This window comes from Saccopteryx leptura, chromosome 6, assembly GCF_036850995.1.
Source record: "Saccopteryx leptura isolate mSacLep1 chromosome 6, mSacLep1_pri_phased_curated, whole genome shotgun sequence".
In the NCBI taxonomy this organism is placed as follows: domain Eukaryota; kingdom Metazoa; phylum Chordata; class Mammalia; order Chiroptera; family Emballonuridae; genus Saccopteryx; species Saccopteryx leptura.
This window is the reverse complement of record NC_089508.1, coordinates 44,714,599-44,736,629: the sequence shown is the minus strand read 5'-3', so window position 1 is coordinate 44,736,629 and position 22,031 is coordinate 44,714,599. Positions and strand designations below refer to the sequence as shown.

The 22,031-nt window shown below is 42.4% G+C and overlaps 1 protein-coding gene across 6 annotated transcripts in view; it reads left to right on the top strand.

Moving 5' to 3' along the window:
- The first annotated feature begins 1,449 nt into the window (after nucleotides 1-1,449).
- Nucleotides 1,450-22,031, top strand: part of LOC136376363 (suppressor of cytokine signaling 4-like) — a 37,800-nt gene continuing 17,218 nt past the window's right edge. For 2 of the 6 annotated variants that reach the window (XR_010746178.1, XM_066342339.1), the window contains exons 1-4: nucleotides 1,450-2,147; nucleotides 6,915-8,613; nucleotides 9,312-9,372; nucleotides 10,669-10,915. Coding sequence is in view for 4 of the 6 variants with exons in the window: in XM_066342339.1 (XP_066198436.1) it covers nucleotides 6,923-8,613; nucleotides 9,312-9,372; nucleotides 10,669-10,915 (1,999 nt within the window). In the remaining 2 variants the exon portion in view is untranslated. Of the gene's footprint in view, nucleotides 2,148-6,914; nucleotides 8,614-9,311; nucleotides 9,373-10,668; nucleotides 10,916-12,744; nucleotides 12,792-20,094; nucleotides 20,456-22,031 lie in introns of those variants that run through there. The other 4 variants (XM_066342335.1, XM_066342336.1, XM_066342337.1 and 1 more) reach the window with 4 other exon arrangements.

Sequence of the window (22,031 nt, the reverse complement as noted above, 5' to 3'; positions counted from 1 at the left end):
AATATTTTTTAATTAAGGTATATACTTCTTAGACCTTATGCTGTTGCACACTTAATACAGCATATTGTAAACCAACTTTTATATGACTGGGAACACAAAAAATTCATGTGACTACTTTATTTCAATATTCGCGTTATTGCAGTGGTCTGGAATTGAACCTACAATATCTCCACGGTATGCCTGTAATCACTGTGCAGTGGTTATAAACAAATTGAAACTTCTAGACTTGAGAGAGTGTAAAACTCAAGGAAGGTTACTTAAATTATGCAAACTTTGCTAGAATTAGATAAATTCTGTGTAAGGCAAGTATCAACTTGATATACACTTGAATATACAGAGTTTAAGTAATGACTTCACAAAGATATTAATACCTTTGTCAGTGAGGCTTGTGTGATCCACCCCTTACCAAAAAAAAGACTGTTGCCATTTTTATTTCAAATCTGAAGATGATTGTTTCTTGGATGTGAGTTCAAATAAATTGATCTTAATAAATTTTGATTTCCTCTTAATTAAAACTTTATAAATAAAATCCAAAGTCTTTGTATTTTGTTTTAAGAACATTGTATGTCCTTACCTCACTGTCTACTTAGAATCTGAAAAAGAAGTTTAAAAATTATATACTTAACACATTTTCTAATTTATACACTTTTCAGTTTTTAGTGTGTCATTCTGGGTCTTCCAGAATTAGATGTCAAGATGTGATTAAAAGTGCAAGAGATTTATTGGGGTGAGGGTGGGCAGGGATATCTAGGAAGGATAAAGGTGAATGTAGCTGGAGAAGGTGAAGTCTTCATACCATATTACAGGTCTTATATCTGTGAAAGAAATGGAAGGATTCAGACTTTGTGCAGTTTTAAGAGCTAGCTAATTGTGATTTAGTCCCAAGCAAATGTTGCCTGTACAAGCCAACAATGGACAGGAATGACCTAGGGCTGGAAGGTGTAACTCTGATACCCACAATCAAGATTAGGGTGATGTGAGTGACACAAAATTTATTTTGACCAAAATAGTAACGAAAAGAAATAATTTGATGCAACATTTTAAAATCAGAATGCAAAAAAAGAACCTTGGATGAGTAAAAGATTTTAAAGATAAATAACAATGACTTGTGTTATAGCCTTAGGCATCCTTATTGCTCCATAAGAAACTGTTTCACTGTCTCCTATGAGGGCTGGTTAGGTTTACACTAGTGATACCATTTTTCAAAGACCACTGCCCTTATCCGAAAATCTGCCTTCCCCAGGCTTGTGTTGAAGTTCCTCTGTAGCTCATTTTCCTGTATGAGCATTGTGTGTGCTGTGCCACAGATCCAGAGCTAAGCCTTCGTTTAAGTAGTCTACATTAAAGTGCCCATCCACTGACCCACTAACAGCTTACACAAAGAAGGAAAATGCTGTAAAAATACTGCATACTTTTTTTATATAAAACATTTTTCGTATGTATTTTGCAAACCATATAATTATGGCATCATTACTAGCTACCAGGTTCCTTGATGTCTGAGGCCTTGTGTCGATTGTTCAGGGCTAACAAAATATGTATTTAAAGGTTTATTCTAAAATGAACGTGGGAAAAGTATTGATCAGGAAATGTCTGCAAAGACAGCTGTTATTTAGTTAATATCAATTTGTCAAGCTATTCGCAAATGTCTTCCCTTTTCTGTATTGTTCCTTTAGCTCTCCCCAAGACAGGCCGAAAGTCCGAGTCCCCTAGTTGGGCCACATACACAGCGAGCTTCAAGGCTTCGGCTTTAAAAACGGCCCCGCGTAGGGAATCTAGAACCTGACCTCGAGCCATTACAGAAAACAATTTGGCGATTTCCATCGGGCTGGCTGCCCCGAACGTCACTAACCACAGGCGTCCCCCCTAAGGGCTCAGAACTCGGGAAAACAGCAACCCGGGGCGAGCGCCGGCCGGAGGGCCGCAGTCCCACCGAGGGCCTGCCAGGGGCGCGCACGGGCCGGCCCCAAGGGTAAGGAGGAGCGCCCGCAGGGATGGTGCGCTCGGCGCTGGCGCTTCCTGTTCTGGCGCCAGGAGGAGGCCCGCGCTGTTGATGCTGCTGCTGTCAGGCTGCGCTTGGTTCTTCAGCTTTCGGTTTCCTCGGATGCATCGCTGCTTCTACACCTTGCTGCGTGCTCGGATCTTGGCGGGTGAGGCTGCTTCGGCGTAACAGGGGTCGCGGCGGGGGACGAGGGAACGTGTCCGAGCGGGAGGCGGGCGCGCTAACGGAGGACCCTCGAGTCGCTCTTCGGAAGCTAAGCGTCCCTTTCCCGTCTTCCTCCGGGCTGCGAGCCGTGTCTCGACCCCACCCCCGGCCCCTGCAGAAGGCGGCGGAGGCGGCGGGTGAGGTCGCGCATGACGTCAGGCCTGGTGGGGGGCGGGGCGGGGAGCGGGCCCGGCCCTTCCCCCACCCCTTGCCTGACGTGCGTGCGTGCGGGCGTGCGCGACTCGCTCCGAGGCCGGTTCGCTCCGGTTGCTCCCGGCTCTCTTTGTTCATTTGGCCCTAAACGGCCGCCATCCGCGCGGCGTCAGCCCCGACTTCCCCCCATTCATTAATTTCTAATAAAAGAGAACAGCTAGGCCTGAAGAGATTCTTCTAGGAATCTTAGCCCCTTGTTTAAGGACACGGTCCTGAGACGCAGTGTGACAGTGTTCCGGTCATTCTTATTAGAGGTCTTGCTCGCAAATAAAGCATATTAGACGAATACCCATGGAAACACTATTGAGTTCTGCTAGACTGTATTTTAGCATTAGGAGCGCATATTATGCGTGGTTAGCTTATAAATAGCTGAGCCGTTTTCCTCTTGGAAACTAAGAGTAGTACTTTTACTGTATCAAGATCTTAATGTTGAAGCATCAAACCATACTGACCAGGCCGAAAAGTGTTTTTGAAACATTATGACTAAAATACTTTTAAACCTGGTGATTTTTAAAGGCGATTTTGAAAACGAACCCTCGTTATAGGCGAAGGTAGTCTTCAGAAATCTTTCAGTTCTTTGTTCGGCAGTGTCCACTGGGCAGGAAGAACACTGTTCTGCTGCAGGCGTCTCTGAACCTCCTGGTCAACACTAGGAGGTGTCAGAACATAAGTTGAGCTGCGAATATTGACGTGTTCTTTTCCTCTATCCTGGAGAAACACAGATCTGTCTCTTAACCAGAATCCTGGGGCCCAGTGTGTTTTGAAGTTCAGAAGTCTTTGGGTTTTATCTTCCGATTTTAGGAGGAGGATAAAGTGCGGTCATAACACCCCCGGTAGTGTTGGGGCAGCATCCCTTAATGCAGCATTAATATTTATGCAGCCGTACGTGTGAATTAATGAAAACCATAAGTAGCTTCAGGTCAGGTTTTGACACCAAATAAGTTTTATGCCAAACTTAGCCGATTTTTTTTTTCAATTTCTGATAAAGGTTTATGGATCTGTCATAGCGATGGCAAGTGCTAACAATTGTTCTGTTTTTGAGATATGCCAGGCTGTGCCCAAGAGATTTGTTTGCAAATCTGTGAGGTGGATACAGTTCCTGTCTCCTCTTACCTCTGAGGTTTGGGGAGCTCAGCTTATCCAGAGCCAGCCAAAGAAGAGCTGCAGCTTTATCTGGCCAGTCATACTTTCAGCATTCACTCTTTTAACCACATATTGTATGCCCATATACAAAGGAAGTCAAAAGAATATATCTGTTTCACACCCACTATTTTCCTAGCACTACTGTTACAGTCGCTTGATTTATGAGTCTCTTTTGGTCTCAGATTTCTAGTCCATCAATATAATTGAATTAACAGGTTCATTCAGGTGAGCTGAGACTGACTGAGCCGTTCAGACCTTGGTCTAAAGCACGGGTGGCTCGCGAGCCAGACGCAGCTCTTTTGATGGCTGCATCCGGCTCGCAGAAAAATCTTTAATAAAAAAAATGTTAAAAATATAAAACATTTTCATGTATTACAATCCATTCATTTCCTACCATTCATGTTCATGGTTGTGGGTGGCTGGAGCCAATCACAGCTGTCCTCTTAGACAACACCAAATTTTTATTGGATAATGCGTATTGTACACGGGTCGTTTTATGGCTCTTATGGAATTACATTTTAAAATATGTGGCGTTCATGGCTCTCTCAGCCAAAAAGGTTCCCGACCCCTGGTCTGAGCCTTTTTTTTTTTTTTTCCCCTGTATTTTTCTGAAGCTGGAAACGGGGAGAGACAAGACCGACTCCCACATGCGCCCAACCGGGATCCACCTGGCACGCCCACCAGGGGGCGACGCTCTGCCCCTCCCGGGCGTCGCTCTGTTGGGACCTGAGCCACTCTAGCGCCTGGGGCAGAGGCCGAGGAGCCATCCCCAGCGCCCGGGCCATCTTTGCTCCAGTGGAGCCTCAGCTGCGGGAGGGGAAGAGAGAGACAGAGAGGAAGGAGAGGGGGAGGGGTGGAGAAGCAGATGGGTGCTTCTCCTGTGTGCCCTGGCCGGGAATCGAACCCGGGACTTCTGCACGCCAGGCCGACGCTCTACCACTGAGCCAACCAGCCAGGGCCTCTGCCGAGCCTTTTTTATCCATCCCCTTTCAATATTCTCACCCACCTTACCTGCTAACACTCCCTACCCACAGATCCTTCTTATCCTCCCTCTTGGATTTTTGCAGAATACTGCTCTTCTTTCCCTAAGGCCTATCCCACCATCTCCTATCCACCGTTGGTCCAGATTGCAGAGGCACCACTTCTCAGGATTCCTTCCGTGACCCTCCCTTCCTTAATTCCTTTAGGAACTCTTGAAGTATTCCCTTTGGTACCCTGTGCTTACCCCATGTAAAATTTAAACTCCACAAGACTGAACTCCTGAAATGTTGACTCTCATGCAATGCTATTCATTTTTCCAAAGCCCAGCACAGTGCTTAGCACCTAGGTTCTAAGAAATAGCTGAATAAACGTAGACAATATGGCTGACAGGAGGTTGATGAAAAAATTATTTTTAAAATTACATTTTAAAGACATTTAAAATGTTCAAAAACTTTCAAATCCCCAATTTCTTGAGTTACCCGATGTAAGGCCAGGAGCCGCCATCGTGGCCATTCACATTCAGGTTCCCATTGGATTCGGGCAGACGATAAAGAAATGGCGGAGTCAGAGGATGGTGGGCCATCCTATTTATTGGTGTCTCACCAAGACAGGCAAACCACAAAAGAAGACAAGGGAAAAGCAGAAAACCAGCTTTTCCCATGAAGGGCAAGGGATCAGGGAAGCCCCTGCAATTGTGATAGCAGGAACTGTGTGAGCCAGCTCCTGGTCTGTCCCACTTTATAGTGTAGAAAACCAAAAACCCCTAATCCAATATACAAACAAGGAAGTCTCTGATACAAAGCCACTTATCCGAGACATAATTGGATTCCTCATGAGAGTGCACCACCCAGATCATACAATCAGTCAAGGATGTGGGGAAAAGACCAGTCCCAAAACTAAACCCTAGGCTACAACGACCCTGCCCACCCACAGTCCGTCCCCCACACCCAACACAAACCTACAGCGAGCAAACATATATATCATATACACAAACCCACCTGACCAACACCCAAATATAGAATAGATAAAAGAGCCAATACTAAAAACTATCAGACATTTTAATTCAAAATTTATATCTTCAATACAATATATATTACCATCATCCACCCCAACTAAACATATTGAAGTAAAAATTCTGATTTCTCTTAATAAACATCTTACATGTCTGTAGTACTTTATAGATTATGAAATGTTACTCTATCTGTGAAGTAATAGGAATTATAACTGATTGGCAGATGAAAATGTCTCTGGTAACGCTTGCCTTTCTCAAGACTCATTTAAAAGGAAGGATGTCCAAGTTTCTTAACTAAGTTGTCGCAAGCTGTTTATTACGCCCAACACAATTTGGTGGCCTTTTGAAATATTTCTTGTCCAGTAGTCAACTAGTAATTTATGGAGTTCAGCTTTCTTAAACCTTCCTGTGATTGAATTACCATTTTTTACTCTAAAGGCCACAGAAGTTACAGAAATGTGTTACTTTTTTAGTGTATGTTAAAAGAAATTTTGTGCTCTTTAAATTACTATTCTTGCTGCTCATAAAATAATTCTTCAGATGATGGTGAAAATTTTGGAAGGAAAAGCTTTAGATTATTCCAAGAACGGGGAGGGAGGCCTTTCTTGATTACACACTTTTTGTTTTGTTTTGTTTTTGAAAGTTCAGGGTTACTTTGGCCTCTTCTTACTGAGGAACAGTTTTGTGTGTGTGTTTTTCATTTTCTGTTGCATGAGGTTTTAGAACTGTTTCTGTATATTTCTGCATCGCTGATTCCAAATCTGAATCCGCTTTTTGGTGCATGCTATACTTTTTATGCAATTTTAATATCTTTTTGTTAAAGTTAATAACATGCATTGGTTTTTATTTTTTTGTTGTTTTTTTGTTATTGTTTTTTTACAGAGACAGGGAGAGAGTCAGACAGAGGGATAGACAGGGACAAACAAACTGGAACGAAGAGATGAGAAGCATCAATCATCAGTTTCTCGTTGCAACACCTTAGTTGTTCATTGACTGCTCTCCCATATATGCCCAGACTGCAAGCCTTCAGCAGACGGAGCAACCCCTTGCTTGAGCCAGCGACCCTAGGCCCAAGCCAGTGAGCTCTTGCTCAAACCAGATGAGCCTGCTCTCAAGCTGGCGACCTCGGGATCTCGAACCTGGGTCCTCCGCATCCCAGTCCAACTCTCCATTCACTGCGCCACCACCTGGTCAGGCCATGCATTGGTTTTTAAATTGGAGTTAAAGGGCAAACGACTCTTGGATTGAACATAACCACAAGGCAATTAATGTTTTACAAACATCACTTTTTCATAATTGTAGTTGTTTTTAAATGTAAAACATTCTCAGCTGATAAAAAACACCCTCTTATTTTGTTTTCAGATTGAATCATGGCTTCTTCAAGTAGGCGTAAATGTAAGAATAGTCCTGACACCTTCTGTTATATATGTGGCTGTTACACACTTCAACATCAAAGGCGCAATATTTCATCATTTGTGACACGTGCATATATTGCCTATTTTCAAGTTCCCCTTCGCGATCAAGACAAGAATTGGGCTCCTCATATTGTGTGTCATAGTTGTGAGGAAATGCTTCGTGACTGGACAAAAGGAAAACGCAAAGGAATGCCTTTTGGTATTCCCATGGTTTGGCGCGAACCTAAGGACCACAACAGTGACTGTTATTTCTGTCTGATCCATACAAAGGGCATCGGCAAGAAAAAACGGCATATGATCGCATATCCTAATATTCCTTCAGCAATACGACCTATCCCACACTCTGAGACACTCCCAGTTCCGGTTTTCAATGGTTTTATTTCTTCTAAGGACGAAGAAAGTGAACATGGTGATCAAGTGTATTTTGATAAGATGCATGAGGAAATGGTTGTAGAATCTGAAGCATCTTCTTCTGATGCCAAGCAGTCATTAACCCCTCAGCAGTTTAGCCAACCCGAATTGAATGACTTAGTAAGAGATTTGGGCCTATCAAAGAAAGCAGCTGAGTTATTAGCCTCCAGGCTTCAAGAAAAGAATGTACTTCACCGGTCAGCTAAAGTATCCCGTTTCAGGAAGCGTGAACAAATTTTTGTGGACTTTTTTTCCGAAGACAAACACGTTGTTTACTGTCATGATATCAGTAGTCTTCTCAGCCAGCTAGGTATTACCACTTACAGTCCAACAGAATGGCGGCTGTTTCTTGACAGCTCTAAACGGAGTCTGAAATGTGTTCTCCTACACAACAGTAATGTTTATGCAGCGGTCCCAATTGGTTATTCAACTCATCTGCGAGAAGATTATAATGACATAAAAATTGTCCTCAACTTACTGAAGTATGAGGAGCATAACTGGATCATTTGTGTAGACCTTAAAATGGTAAATTTCCTGCTAGGACAACAGAGAGGTTTCACGAAGTATCCTTGCTTTCTGTGTTTGTGGGACAGCCAAGCTGGGGAGAAACACTGGACACAGAAAGAGTGGCCGAAACGTGAAGCTCTGGAAGTAGGGATGCAAAATATTGTGAATGAACCCATAGTTAATCGAGACAGGATCATTTTTTCCCCACTTCACATCAAACTTGGCTTAATGAAGCAGTTTGTTCTGGCTTTGAATAGAGAAAGTGAATGCTTTCAACATATTATTTCTGCTTTTCCTGCCTTGTCTTTCGAGAAGATAAAAGCAGGTGTATTTGATGGACCTCAAATTCGAACCCTCATACGTGACAAAGAATTTGCCAGGAAGATGAATAAGGAGGAGAAAGCAGCATGGCAGTCTTTTGTGGCAGTTACAAAGAACTTCCTTGGTAACAAAAAAGCAGAAAACTATGAACTTCTGGTTCAAAGGATGCTGTTATCTTTCCGCAACATTGGATGTAACATGAGCGTTAAGATTCACTTCCTGAACAGTCACCTTGATAAGTTTCCTGAATATCTTGGAACTGTTAGTGATGAGCAGGGAGAATGCTTTCATCAAGATCTGAAGACAATGGAAGAGCGTTATCAGGGGCGATGGGACAGAAATATGATGGCAGACTACTGCTGGAGCATCAAACGAGATTGTGTTCAACAAGTACACAAACGCAAGAGGTACAAACGCAAATTTTTGCCTGAATAGAATTTAAATAAGTTTTGTGCAAATTTTATGATTAAAATAAGTGTTTTATTATGTTCTATTTAGAAATTGTAGACAAATTCTGATGCAATCGCATATTTTTGTGTATTAGTGTATTTATTGCATTATATAAATTATTATATTTTCACAAAGATGATGCCCAAGGAGACATTCTACTTCATTATGTTAAACTAAATGTTGAAAATTTTACAATAAGAAGAAAACCTAAAATCTTGAATTGCAGAAAAAGACCTTAGCTTACAGAGAAAAACTAGTGTCAGATTTGAGATCAGCACACTAGAATTAGGTAAGAACAAGTGTTTTTGTGGATGTAACAAAATTTTGTTTCCCAGTGAATTGATTTGTTGCTTCACACACACACCCTTTTCCCCAGAAATGCACTTTCTCTAGCAGGTAGCTCTGGATTTGGCTGAGGTTCAAAGACTTGCTGGTGAGCTAACCAGCACTGAAACAGGCTTGTAAGCTTCCTGGGGAAGAATGAATTTGTTTGGTAAGACCATCATCCTCTAGTATCTATAGTCCCAAATTAATATATATATTTGGGTCAGACCTAATCTTGGACCAGTCTCCATCTTTGACCATAAAGGATAGTCTCAAACACAAAAGAGCAAAATATTGGATTATCTAAGTACAATGCTTTCTTTTTTTCCAGGAGCAGCATAGTAGAAGATGCTCAGTGTCCTAGATTACAAGATTTAATAGAAGTAAATCATGTAAGTCCTGTTCTAGTATACTAGATAGCCTAGTCTGTTGTCTATTTATATTATTATACATCATATTTTTCACTCCATAAGACGCACCTGACCATAAGACGTACCTAGGGTTTTAAGGAGGAAAATAAGATGAAAAAAATTCTGAACCAAATGGTATGTTAGGATATTTAATGAAATATACTACAGTGATATTTCAACAGTGTAAACTCAACAGCAGTATTAACCATTAGCACTGTTATTAACAATGAGAAGAGACTTTAATGTTCAAATACTCTTGTAGTTTTCCTGGAACCCACAACAGCTAAAAGAAATGAACATTTGCTCCATAAGACGCATGAGCATTTTCTCCTCCACTTTTGGGGTGAAAAAGTGCATTTTATGGAATGAAAAATACAATTGTTACTGTGTAAACAACTTTCAGAATTTCCATTGAAAATCTACAATCAGTAATATAAGATGATAGTTCTTATTTTAAAGGCCTTAAGCTTGTTTGAGACCATAGTGCTATTTTGTAAATTATTGTATTAAGACACAGCCACATTTATTTATTTATTTATTTATTATATCTGGTTGCTTTTGCAGAAAGAGTTGAGTAGTTGTGGTAGAGTCTATGGCTCAAAAAGCCTTAAAAAAGGACCTGTCTGGCAGTCACAGAATGTGTTTGCCAGTCTCTGAAGTGAGTCCAAACACTTCCTGAGAAACTTTCCTTCAGTCACGCTATTTTTGTCATATTATCCGAACTAATTGTTTAAGAAGCAAGCTAGTAGGATTTAGAGTATTCTTTAGACTGTGTTCAGAATGTCATCTTTTTGGGGGTTTTTTGTTGTTGTTGTTGTTGTTGTTTTGTATTTTTCCGAAGTTGGAAACGGGGAGGAAGTCAGACAGACTCCCGCATGCACCCAATCTGGATCCACCCGGCATGCCCATGAGGGGGCGATGCTCTGCCCATCTGGGGCATTGCTCTTTTGCAACCAGAGCCATTCTAGCGCCTGAGGCAGAGGCCATAGAGCCATCCTCAGCGCCCGGGCCAACTTTACTCCAGTGGAGCCTCGGCTGCGGGAGGGGAAGAGAGAGACAGAGAGGAAGGAGAGGGGGAGGGGTGGAGAAGCAGATGGGCGCCTCTCCTGTGTGCCCTGGCCGGGAATCAAACCCAGGACTCCTGCACACCAGGCCGACACTCTACCACTGAGCTAACCGGCCAGGGCCTCTTTCTGTTTTTATCATTAATAGCAACAAGACTTTTTCTAATTGTTTCAATGCTTGGTAGTTAAATATAATAATCATTCTTACTTCCAGGATATGAGTAAAATAAACTTTGAGATGGATTGTTTACCCAGTGAAATAATGAATTTGCTTCTACCTGCTGGCGAAGTGGCATATGATATTAATACTAACAGAAAGGAAGAAACTTCAGATGTTGTGGAAGGCATGGAACTAAATTCTTCAATTACAACCCAGGATGTTTTGATGAGTAGCCCTGAAAAAAATATACCATCACAAAATAACATGTCACAGGAAGAAGAGCCCAACGTTTTCCAGTCAGGTGAGGACTTTTTAATATATTAATGAGGCTTTGTTAAATAAATGAAATTGCACTGATATATAGATTATTGTAAATACTGCTGGGTACCAGTTTCTAAGAATAAAGGTTGAAAAATTGGACAGTCACAGTAAATATATTATGAGAATTAGTTTGTGATAGTACCCCATTCTTTTTTTTTTTTTAAACACTTGCCATTTTCTGTTTGTTTATTTTTTAAATTTTTTATTTTTTATTTATTTATTCATTTTTTAGAGAGGAGAAGGAGAGACAGAAAGAGAAGGGGGGAAGGAGCTGGAAGCATCAACTCCCATATGTGCCTTGACCAGGCAAGCCCAGGGTTTCGAACTGGCGACCTCAGCATTTTCAGGTCAACGCTTTATCCACTGTGCCACCACAGGTCAGGCATAGTACCCCATTCTGTAACCCAAATCTTTTGAGGTAGACCTATTAAAAATCAACAATAGCCTGACCGGGCAGTGGCGCAGTGGATAGAGCGTTGGACTGGGATGCGGAAGACCCAGGTTCGAGACCTCGAGGTCACCAGCTTGAGCAAGAGCTTATCTGGTTTGAGCACAAGCTCACCAGCTTGAGCCCAAGGTCGCTGACTCGAGCAAGGGGTTACTCAGTCTGCTGAAGGCCCGCAGTCAAGTCACATATGAGAAAGCAATCAATGAACAACTAAGGTGTTGCAATGCGCAACAAAAAACTACTGATTGATGCTTCTCATCTCTCCGTTCCTGTCTGTCTGTCCCTGTCTATCCCTCTCTCTGACTCTCTCTCTGTCTCTGAAAAAAAGCAAAAAAAACAAATCAAGAACAGATGCGAATCCACATTAGATATAAGTAACATTTTACATTACACTTAATGAATCCTCACTGTACAAACCCAGAAAAATTCCCTGAAGTTTTTTTAGTTCTTCTTTCAACATACCTCAAACCTTTCTTTAAAATGTCCTATTTTTCCTCCCTAATACTTATTCCTACCTACATTGTTGTGATTGTTCTGCAATAGGAAATGAGTTGTAATTTTGTTATAATATGTTGTCTGATAGCTTCACCTACTATTCTCATCTGATATTCTATGTGCTGTTCTTTCTGGGGCCTAAGGCAAAAGGAAGATTATTTTGTCCAGACATTTAATACACTCCAAATATGTTCTTCTGCTAACTGCCTTTGAGTACCTTTAATACAATATTATAAGCATCAGATTTGTTTATAAAGACTCTTTTAATACTGAACTTAAGGATAAGAAATTTATTAAGAAATTAAAACACATTAAAAAAAGTTATAGTGTATCATAACCTATATTTTTGTCTTAGCATTTGGTAATATGGAACTTTACATATTTCATAATGCTTTATTTCTAACCTCTGAATGTAAGAATATTCTTTAAAGTTAAAAAATACTTTTTTTTGGCCCTGGCCGGTTGGCTCAGCGGTAGAGCGTCGGCCTGGCGTGCGGGGGACCTGGGTTCGATTCCCAGCCAGGGCACATAGGAGAGGCGCCCATTTGCTTCTCCACCCCCACCCTCCTTCCTCTCTGTCTCTCTCTTCCCCTCCCGCAGCCGAGGCTCCATTGGAGCAGGGATGGCCCGGGCGCTGGGGATGGCTCCTTGGCCTCTGCCCCAGGCGCTAGAGTGGCTCTGGTCGCGGCAGAGCGACGCCCGGAGGGGCAGAGCGTCGCCCCTGGTGGGCATGCCAGGTGGATCCCGGTCGGGCGCATGCGGGAGTCTGTCTGACTGTCTCTCCCCGTTTCCAGCTTCAGAAGGATGCAAAAGAGAAAAGAAAAAAAAAAAAGCTAAAAAAAAAAATACTTTTTTTTGTTTTTCAGTATTTGATAATAAAAGCCTTACTACTGAGTGCCCTCTTCTTGATTCAGTTAAGTTTTTCAACTAAATTTGAAGTTTCTTTATATTCTAGATTTAATTACTTCTTAATTTGTGTACAAAGATTAAAGTTTATATCTTGTCATTGTTTTCTTTACTGTGAAAAATCTATTACTTCATTTTATCAGAATGGCAACAATGATTTATTTCTATATGATTTATGTATCAAATTTGCTATGACAAATTGAATACTTAGATGATATGTGGCTTCAATTATGTTAGGTATTTCTAAGTGATATAAGAAAAAATATAAAGCATAGTTTCTGCTCATCTAAAGCATGCAGCTGGGGAGATAATTTTTGTCTTAGCTTTAGTCAACATTGGTTATTTTTATTTATTTTTATTTTTTAATTAATTTTAATGGGGTAACATTGATAAATCAGGGTACATATGTTCAGAGAAAACATCTCTAGGTTATTTTGACATTTGATTATGCTGCATTCCCATCACCCAAAGTCCAATTGTCTTCCGTCACCTTCTAACTGGTTTTCTTTGTGCCCCTCCCCGCCCCCAACCCCCTATTCTATTTTTTTTAGATCACTATATTTATTTGGAAGCTCCCTAGGCTTTACCTGTGCTGACCTCTTGCCTCTAGTCCAATTCAAACGTGAACCTTCTATGAAGCCTTCCTATAAGAGCTCTCATTACTCCCATGTTAACTTATATAGGCACAGGTGCACATAGACATATAGTGTATACAATGTACATGTTTAATCCCTTATTTAGAGAATAAAATGAATATATCATATTCTTAACATAATTTTAGGAATCTATTCCCCTTATTAACTGTAAATTCCTCTGTAGGCAGAACTATGTGATTTATATTCACTGTCACAAATGAGAAAGTGCTCTGTTGCCTACTAAGTGTTTATAGCATTGGTTTACAGCTCTACACCCAGCTATTTTATTTCAATCATCTGTAGTAGGACCATCAGGTGGTTTTTAATGCATAGCAGGAGTCAAAAACTGATTTACAGCCTTACCTTGAAATTGTTCAAGGCTCACTGCCAAATGGCTCAGGGACCTTAATGAAGCAGAGCTAAGCAACCTTCCTTATAAAGTTCAAAGTAATTGTCATAAAGATGCTCACAGATTTGGGATAAGAATGGAAGAATTCAGTGAGAACTTTCACAAGGAGATACGTAGTCCAAACAGAAGTTTAACTGAAATGAAAAATATACAAGAGAGGTTCAGCAGCAGACTGGATAAAAATGAAGCACAAATTAAGGAGCTAGAAGACAAAGCAGTGGAACACGCCAGAACAGCATAATGTAAAAGAATTTTTGTAAAGATACCTTTAGTGATCTCTGGGACAACATCGAGCAGGATGACATTTGCATTGTAAGGATCCCAGAAGGAGGAGAGAGGGGACCAGAGAAATGATTTGAAAAAAAAATAATAGCTGTAAACTTCCCTAACCTGGGAAAGGGAACAGGCATCCAGGTCTGCGAAGCCCAGAAAGTTTCAAAGAAGATGAACCCAAAGAGAACCACACCAAGACACATTATAATTAAAATGGCAGAGGCCCTGGCCAGGTGGCTCACTGGTAGAGCATCAGCCTGGCATGTAGATGTCCTTCCTGGGTTCAATTCCCAGTCAGGGCACACAGGAGAAGTGACCATCTGCTTCCCCACCCCTCTTCCTACCCCTTTTCTCTCTTTATTCCCCTTCCTCAGACATGGTTTGATTGGCTTTAGCACATCGGCCCTGGGCGCTGAGGATGGCTCCATGGAGCCTCCTCTTCAGGCACTAAAAATAGCTCAGTTGTGAGCATGGCCCCAAATGAGCAGAGCCTTGGCCCCAGATAGGTTGCCAGGTGGATTCTGGTCGGGGAACATGCAGGAGTCTGTCTCTCTATCTTCCCTCCTCTCACTTGGAAAAGGGAAAAGGAATGGTAGAAGTTAAGAATAAAGAGAGAATCTTAAAAGAGAATTCAGCAGAAACTTTACAAGCCGGAGAAGAGTGACAAGACATTCAAAGTGCTAAAAGGAAAAAAAATATCCAACCAAGAATTCTCTATCCAACAGAATTATCATTCAGAATTGGAGATGAGATTACGTTTTCCAGGTAAACAAAAGTTAAAGGAGTTCATCACCACTAAATTGGCCTTACAGGAAATGTTAAAAGAACTTTTCTAAGCTGAAAAGAAAAGGCACTAAATAATAAGAAAATGGGAAAGTAAAAATCTCACTGAGGCCCTGGCCGGTTGGTTCAGCGGTGGAGCGTCGGCCTGGCGTGCGGGGGACCCGGGTTTGATTCCCGGCCAGGGCACATAGGAGAGGCACCCATTTGCTTCTCCACCCCCCCCTTCCTCTCTGTCTCTCTCTTCCCCTCCCGCGGCCGGGGCTCCATTGGAGCGAGGATGGCCCCCGGGCGCTGGGGATGGCTCCTTGGCCTCTGCCCCAGGTGCTGGAGTGGCTCTGGTTGTGGCGGAGTGACGCCCCGGAGGGGCACAGCATCGCCCCCTGGTGGGCAGAGCATCGCCCCTGGTGGGCGTGCCGGGTGGATCCCGGTCGGGCGCATGCGGGAGTCTGTCTGGCTGTCTCTCCCTGTTTCCAGCTTCAGAAAAATACAAAAAAAAAAAAAAAAATCTCACTGAAAAATATAAATATATATAATAAAGGTAATGGATCATTCCTTTATAAAGCAAGCAGGAAGGTTAAAAGACAAAAGTTTATAAAATTGACTAAAAGTACTGTAATTAGAAAAGGTAAGCAGTAAATAAAAAGATGTCAAATGTGTTATCAAAAACAAAACCTATGGTGTGGGGAGCAACAGTGTAAAGCTTTGAAACATTCAAATTTAAGTTACTATCAACTTAAAAGAGACTTATATACATAGGTTGTTTTATCTGAACCTCATAGTAACCACAAAGAAAAAACTTATAGTTAGCACACAAAAGAAAATGAGAAAGGAATCTAAATACAACACTAAAGAAAGCCATCAAACCACAAGAAAGAATGAAAAAATAAAAAAGAACAGAGAGAAATTACAAAAACAGCCTGAAAATAGTACAATGGCAGTAAGTACACACTTATCAATAACAACCTTAAATGTAAGTGAACCAAGTTTGCCAATCAAAAGAGAGTGGCTGAATCTATTTTAAAAACAAAAAGGCTCTTGGTTCCTGAGATTTTCAGCAGAGGAGAGAGTAGAGCCAGCAGCGGGAGGAGGCCACGTGGAGGAGGCCAGGAAAAGCAGCCAAGATGGCGGAGTGCTGAGAGAGATGCCAGTTTGTGCAGTTTGTATCTGGGATAAGGAAGGAGATGGGGAACTGAGGAGAATAAGGCTGGTGAGCTAGAAACCTTTGATTCTAGGAAACTCGGATAAGTCAGTAGCTTTGTGAGCACTGAATGTGACTGGGTTTTGGAGCCCAGTGTGTATTTTTACTTGCCCGCCGGGTGCAAGCTAGGATTAAAGGCTATGGCCCACCAGTTTTTGGCTCCATGGTTTCTTTACCGACTGTCCGAATCCAATGGGAACCTGCATGTGAATGGCCACGATGGCGGCTCCTGGCCTTACAATTGGCGTAGTCTGTGGCAGGATTCGATACAGTTCGAGATGGAGCAAACACAGGAGAAACCGATGCTGACCCTGGAGCTGGAGGAAATGCTGGAGGAGGAGGCCGACCAGGTTTGCGAGATTCGCCTGGAAATGGAGCAGCTGCTGGAGGAGGATTCACAGGTTCGTGAGTTGCAGCTTGCCCTGGATGTTGTGGAGAGTCAGCAGCGGCAGGAGGCCGGGGCTGAGGCTGAGGCTGAGGCTGAGGCCGGGTCCGGAGCTGCAAGGTCTGCGGAGCAGAAGGCGGCAGCAGCCCGGGGATCGAGCCCGGCAGCCGGAGCTGGTGTTTTCAGTTCCTCTTTGGAGGATGAGGAGAATCGGACTGGAGTTGCAATCCGCAGTCTCCAGAAGATGGCAGCTCAGCTGGAAGGATCACCTACTACAGCCCTGGTAGGTCTGCGATTTTGGGACATAGGGCTGGACATGCTTTCCGGAGCAGAGATGGAAATGCTGACTGCCATTGCCACGTGCCCCTCTTTGGGACAGTGTAAGACCTGCCAGGATGGCAGGGATGAGGGGGGTGGCTGACGCCCTATGTGCGTGGACTGATTTCCTGGACTACGACCAGAGTGGGCATTGGCTCCTTTGTTGGATGGACTTACGGATTATGGATTTTGGACAATGTGAAATACCCTGATGGGGGTGGGGGGGTGGCTTTGCTGGAAGCACTCCCCTACCCCGGGAAGCTTTTCCCATAGGCCGAGGACATTTTGCGCTTTGGGCTAAGTGCTCAGAGACTGGTGAAGTGTACCTTTGTGATTGTTGAAACTGTATAATTTGTGCGGTTGTAATTTGTGTAATGCGCCTAATTTCCTTGCACAGGGATGCCGGTGATGTAAATTGTGGGTAGTAAAGTGAGCATAGGGGTGGATTGTTGGGCAGATAAAATATCTTATGCTCACTTTGTTAAAGATGACGTTGCCCACGTGAGGCCATCGCCCAGGTGATATTAATGTGTGTTGAGAATCCTTGTAGCCTGGGGCTTGGTTTTGGGATTAAGCCTTTCCCACCCTTTTTGATGTAGGGCGGTGCAATCCAATCATGCCTCAGAGAAGTGAGTTTGTATTAGAGACTTCCCTACTTTGTATATTGGATTAGAGGTTGTGAAGCTACAGTATAAAGTGGGGGCAAAACGGAAGTTTGGCCTCTTGGTTCCTGAGATTTTCAGCAGAGGAGAGAGTAGAGCCAGCAGCGGGAGGAGGCCACGTGGAGGAGGCCAGGAAAATCAGCCAAGATGGCGGAGTGCTGAGAGAGATGCCAGTTTGTGCAGTTTGTATCTGGGATAAGGAAGGAGATGGGGAACTGAGGAGAATAAGGCTGGTGAGCTAGAAACCTTTGATTCTAGGAAACTCGGATAAGTCAGTAGCTTTGTGAGCACTGAATGTGACTGGGTTTTGGAGCCCAGTGTGTATTTTTACTTGCCCGCCGGGTGCAAGCTAGGATTAAAGGCTATGGCCCACCAAAAAAAAACAAAAAAAACAAAAACAAAAAGAAGACCTGCTGCCTTACAAGAAAGAGACTTCAGAAGTAAGGACACAGAGTGAATGTGAAGGGATGGAAAACAATATTCCATGGAAATGGAAATGGAAAAGAAAAGAAAGTTGGTGTCGGCCTGACCTGTGGTGGCACAGTGGATAAAGCATCGACCTGGAAATGCTGATGTCGCCGGTTCGAAACCCTGGGCTTGCCTGGTCAAGGCACATATGGGAGTTGATGCTTCCAGCTCCTCCCCCCCTTCTCTCTCTCTGTCTCTCTCTCCTCTCTCTCCCTCTCTGTCTCTCTCCTCTCTAAAAAATGAATAAATTAAATAAAATAAATTAAAAAAAAGAAAGTTGGTGTCATATCAGAAAAAAATGGACTTTAAAACAAACACTATAATAATAGACAAAAAGGGCTCTATTATCATAAAGGGTTCAATCTAGTGGGAGGATAGAACATTTATAAATATATATGCAATATTAGTGGATTTAACAGGAGAAAATGAAAGCAACACGATAACTGTATTGTAGGGGACATTAACACACCTTTACAGCAATGGATAGATTATTTGGACAAAAAATCAATTAAGAGACATTGGACTACTCTTCCTGAAAGTGGTCAGAGGTGACTTCTGAAAATGGATCATTATTCACTTGACCCAGACAACCCCACCCACAAAATCATGCAAATCAAGAGGTTCAGATCTTTGTGTTCACTTTGAACACTTGCAAAACTGCCCAGGCCATCAAAAGTATGCATATCCCAAAAGCCACAAAGTACCTAAAGGATGTCACTTTCAGAAGCAATGTATGGCATTCCATTGTTACAGTGGTGAATTTGGTAAGTGAGCCAAACAGTGGGCTGGATACAGGACAGTGGCCCAAAAATAGTGCTGAATTTTTGCTGCACATTCTTTTTTTCTTTTTTTTTTTTTTTTTTTTTACCAGAAACAGAGAGTCAGAGAGAGGGATAGACAAGGACAGAGAGACAGGAACAGAGAGATGAGAAGCATCAATCATTAGGTTTTCGTTGCACGTTGCAACATTTTAGATGTTAATTGATTGCTTTGTCATATGCGCCTTGACTGCGGGCCTTCAGCAAACCAAGTGACCCCTTGCTCAAGCCAGCAACCTTGGGTCCAAGCTGGTGAGCTTTGCTCAAACCAGATGAGCCCGCACTCAAACTGGCAACCTGGGAGTCTCGAACCTGGGTCTTCTCCATCCCAGTCCGATGCTCTATCCATGGCGCCACCGCCTGTTCAGACTGCTGCACATCCTTAAAAATGCAGAGTAATGCTGAACTCATGGGGTTAGATGTAGATTCTCCGGTCATTGAGCACACATCCAGGTGAACAAAGCTCCTGAGATACGGAGCAAAGCTGATAGCGCTCATGGGCACATGAACCCATACGTGAGCTCTCCCTGCCACGTTGAGTGATCGTTACTGAAAAAGATATTTTCCAAAACCAGAAGAGGAGGTTGCACAGAAGAAAAAGATACCAAGTAGAAACTAAAGAAACAAAAACCTGTGGCCCAGGTGTAAATTCAGATTAAAATAAATGCTAATAAAAGTAAAAGGATGGGGGAAAAAAGAAACATCACACTTATATGATACATTAGACTAGGTGGACTTAATAGATATTTACAGAACATTCCATCCAAAAATGTCAGAGTACACAATTATCTTATACATTGTCTTGTCGATAAATTTTAGTGCCTTATAATTTAGTCTCCTTGTGAATTCTTTTTACTTTCATAAATATTAGAAATTATATTTAAAAATTTTTTTACAGGTTCATCTGTCTAGTTTAGACCAAAATATTACTCTGTAGCATCATTTGAACACAAAATAGGGTTTGAGGGGGAAAGAAAAAAAATCCCAGCAGGATCACATTCTAGTGAAAGGCCTATTCAGTGCTGCTGTATGATTAGAATAAGGTTGTGAAATCTGCATATGTAATTTAAGTTGCGGCTTCAATTTTATTCATCCTGCCTGTGCTGCAGGATCCATAAGTAATGTGCAGTGCTTTTACATATTACTAATCACCATTTTAGGTATATATTTTTAATATACCTTTTCAGTTAAAAACTAGATATTTGAAATTAGAACTACTGGAAAGTTACACAATCATTGTTATTAATAGTTTTTATGTGGGAAAATGTTATTTATGTTATTAAGTTACTGTTAACTTGCAATATTGAAGTCGATTGGTGACATTCTTAACGGTTCCCTCAGTGACTGAGTTTACTCTCCAGCCAGGCCTGAGCTGCAGCCAGCTGGTCACTTCCGTGCAGAGGGGAGAGCGCGCCAAGCACGTTTCCTTCGGTGGGAACCTGATTGCCTTCTCACCTCTGAGGCCCCTCGGAACAGCCGGAAGAAGTTTGAATTTAATAATAATTCCAAACATTTTTCTTTCATGTTATCAATGCTGTGGTAAATTCTTAGAATATCGAAAGGTTGAAGACTGTATTTTTGTCCATTTTTATAGTGTTCTCTAATGTTTTAATATTAATTGTTCATCAGTGTGTGTTATTTTTTCCCCCCATCAAAATGTGTTTTAGATATGTTCCTGTTTCTTAAGAGAAGTGGGATATTTTGTACAATTACCATGCACAATAAAAATGTACCATGCCTTGCCTCTCTCTTTTAAAATGTATAAGCTTATAGCTAAGAACTGGCCCTGGCCGGTTGGCTCAGTGGTAGAGCGTTGGCCTGGCATGTGGAAGTCTCAGGTTCAATTCCCAGTCAGGGCACACAGGAGAAACACCCATCTGCTTCTCCACCCTTCCCCCTCTCTTTTCTCTCTCTTCCCCTTCCGCACCCAAGGCTCCATTGGAGCAAAGTTGGCCCGGGTGCTGAGGATGGCTCCTTGGCCTCCACCTCAGGCGCTAGAGTGGCTCTGGTTGCGATGGAGCAATGCCCTAGATGGGCCAAGCATCACCCCCTGGTGGGCATGCCTGGTGAATCCCTGTCAGGTGCATGCAGGAGTCTGTCTCTCTGCCTCCCTACTTCTCACTGCAGAAAAAATTTTTTTAATGAAAATAAAAAACTAAGCTGAAAAACTTAGATAAGCCAAGAAACACTGCACTTCTCTCCGACCCACCCCAAAGGCATCTACTTTCATTTTTTTTTTTCATTTTTATTAGAAAGAGAGAGGAGAGAGAGGAAAGAGACAGAAAGAACAGGGGGAGGAGCAGGAAGCATCAACTCCCATATGTGCCTTGACCAGGCAAGCCTGGGGTTTCAAACCAGCAACTTCAGCATTCCAGGTCGACACTTTATCCACTGCGCCACCACAGGTCAGGCTACTTTCAAATTTTTTAACTTTTTCTGATAATTACCTTTCTTTTTTTTACAGTGATAGTCAGGGAGAGGGACAGATAGGGACAGACAGACAGGAATGGAGAGAGATGAGAAGCATCAATTAGTTTTTTGTTGCAACACCTTAGTTTTTCCTTGATTGCTTTCTCATGTGCCTTGACCGTACTGCTGCAGCAAACCAAGTAACCCCTTGCTCGAGCCAGTGACCTTGGGTCCAAGCTGGTGAGCTTTTTGCTCAAACCAGATGAGCCCGCGCTTAAGCTGGTGACCTTGGGGTCTCGAAACTGGGACCTCTGCATCCCAATCTGACACTCTATCCATTGTGCCACCGCCCGATCAGGCTACCTTTATATTTCTAAATAATATGTTTATACTTTGCTTTCTTGATTCATCAGTTATTAGACATTATCTGTTGAGTTCTTACAATAGATGAGGATTTACCTCTCTTTTAGTCTCCTGCTCTTACTTTTATTACATTTAGTTATATCACAGTTTGGGTGAATATTTAAGTATCATTCACTGCTGAGCCATGTAATTCATAACTCTGTTTTCTTGTATAATATTTGAATTCTTTTTCAAGATTTTTATTGATTGGAAAGAGAGAAAGACAGGATAGGGCGGAGCAGGAAGCATCAACTCACAGTTGCTTCTCCTCTCTGCCTTGATTGGGCAGGGGTCTCCAACCAGTGCCCTCAGCATTCCAGGTTGACACCCAGTCCACTGCTCCACCACAGGTCAGGCATGTTTGAATTTTTCTATTATCAGTAATTACCCAATTCTGCATTTCTCCTGCTTCCATCTGCCGACGTAGAGTCCCTCTGCCGGACTGTGTCCCTTCCCTCCTCCGCTCCCCCAGGTCCGCAGCTGCCAT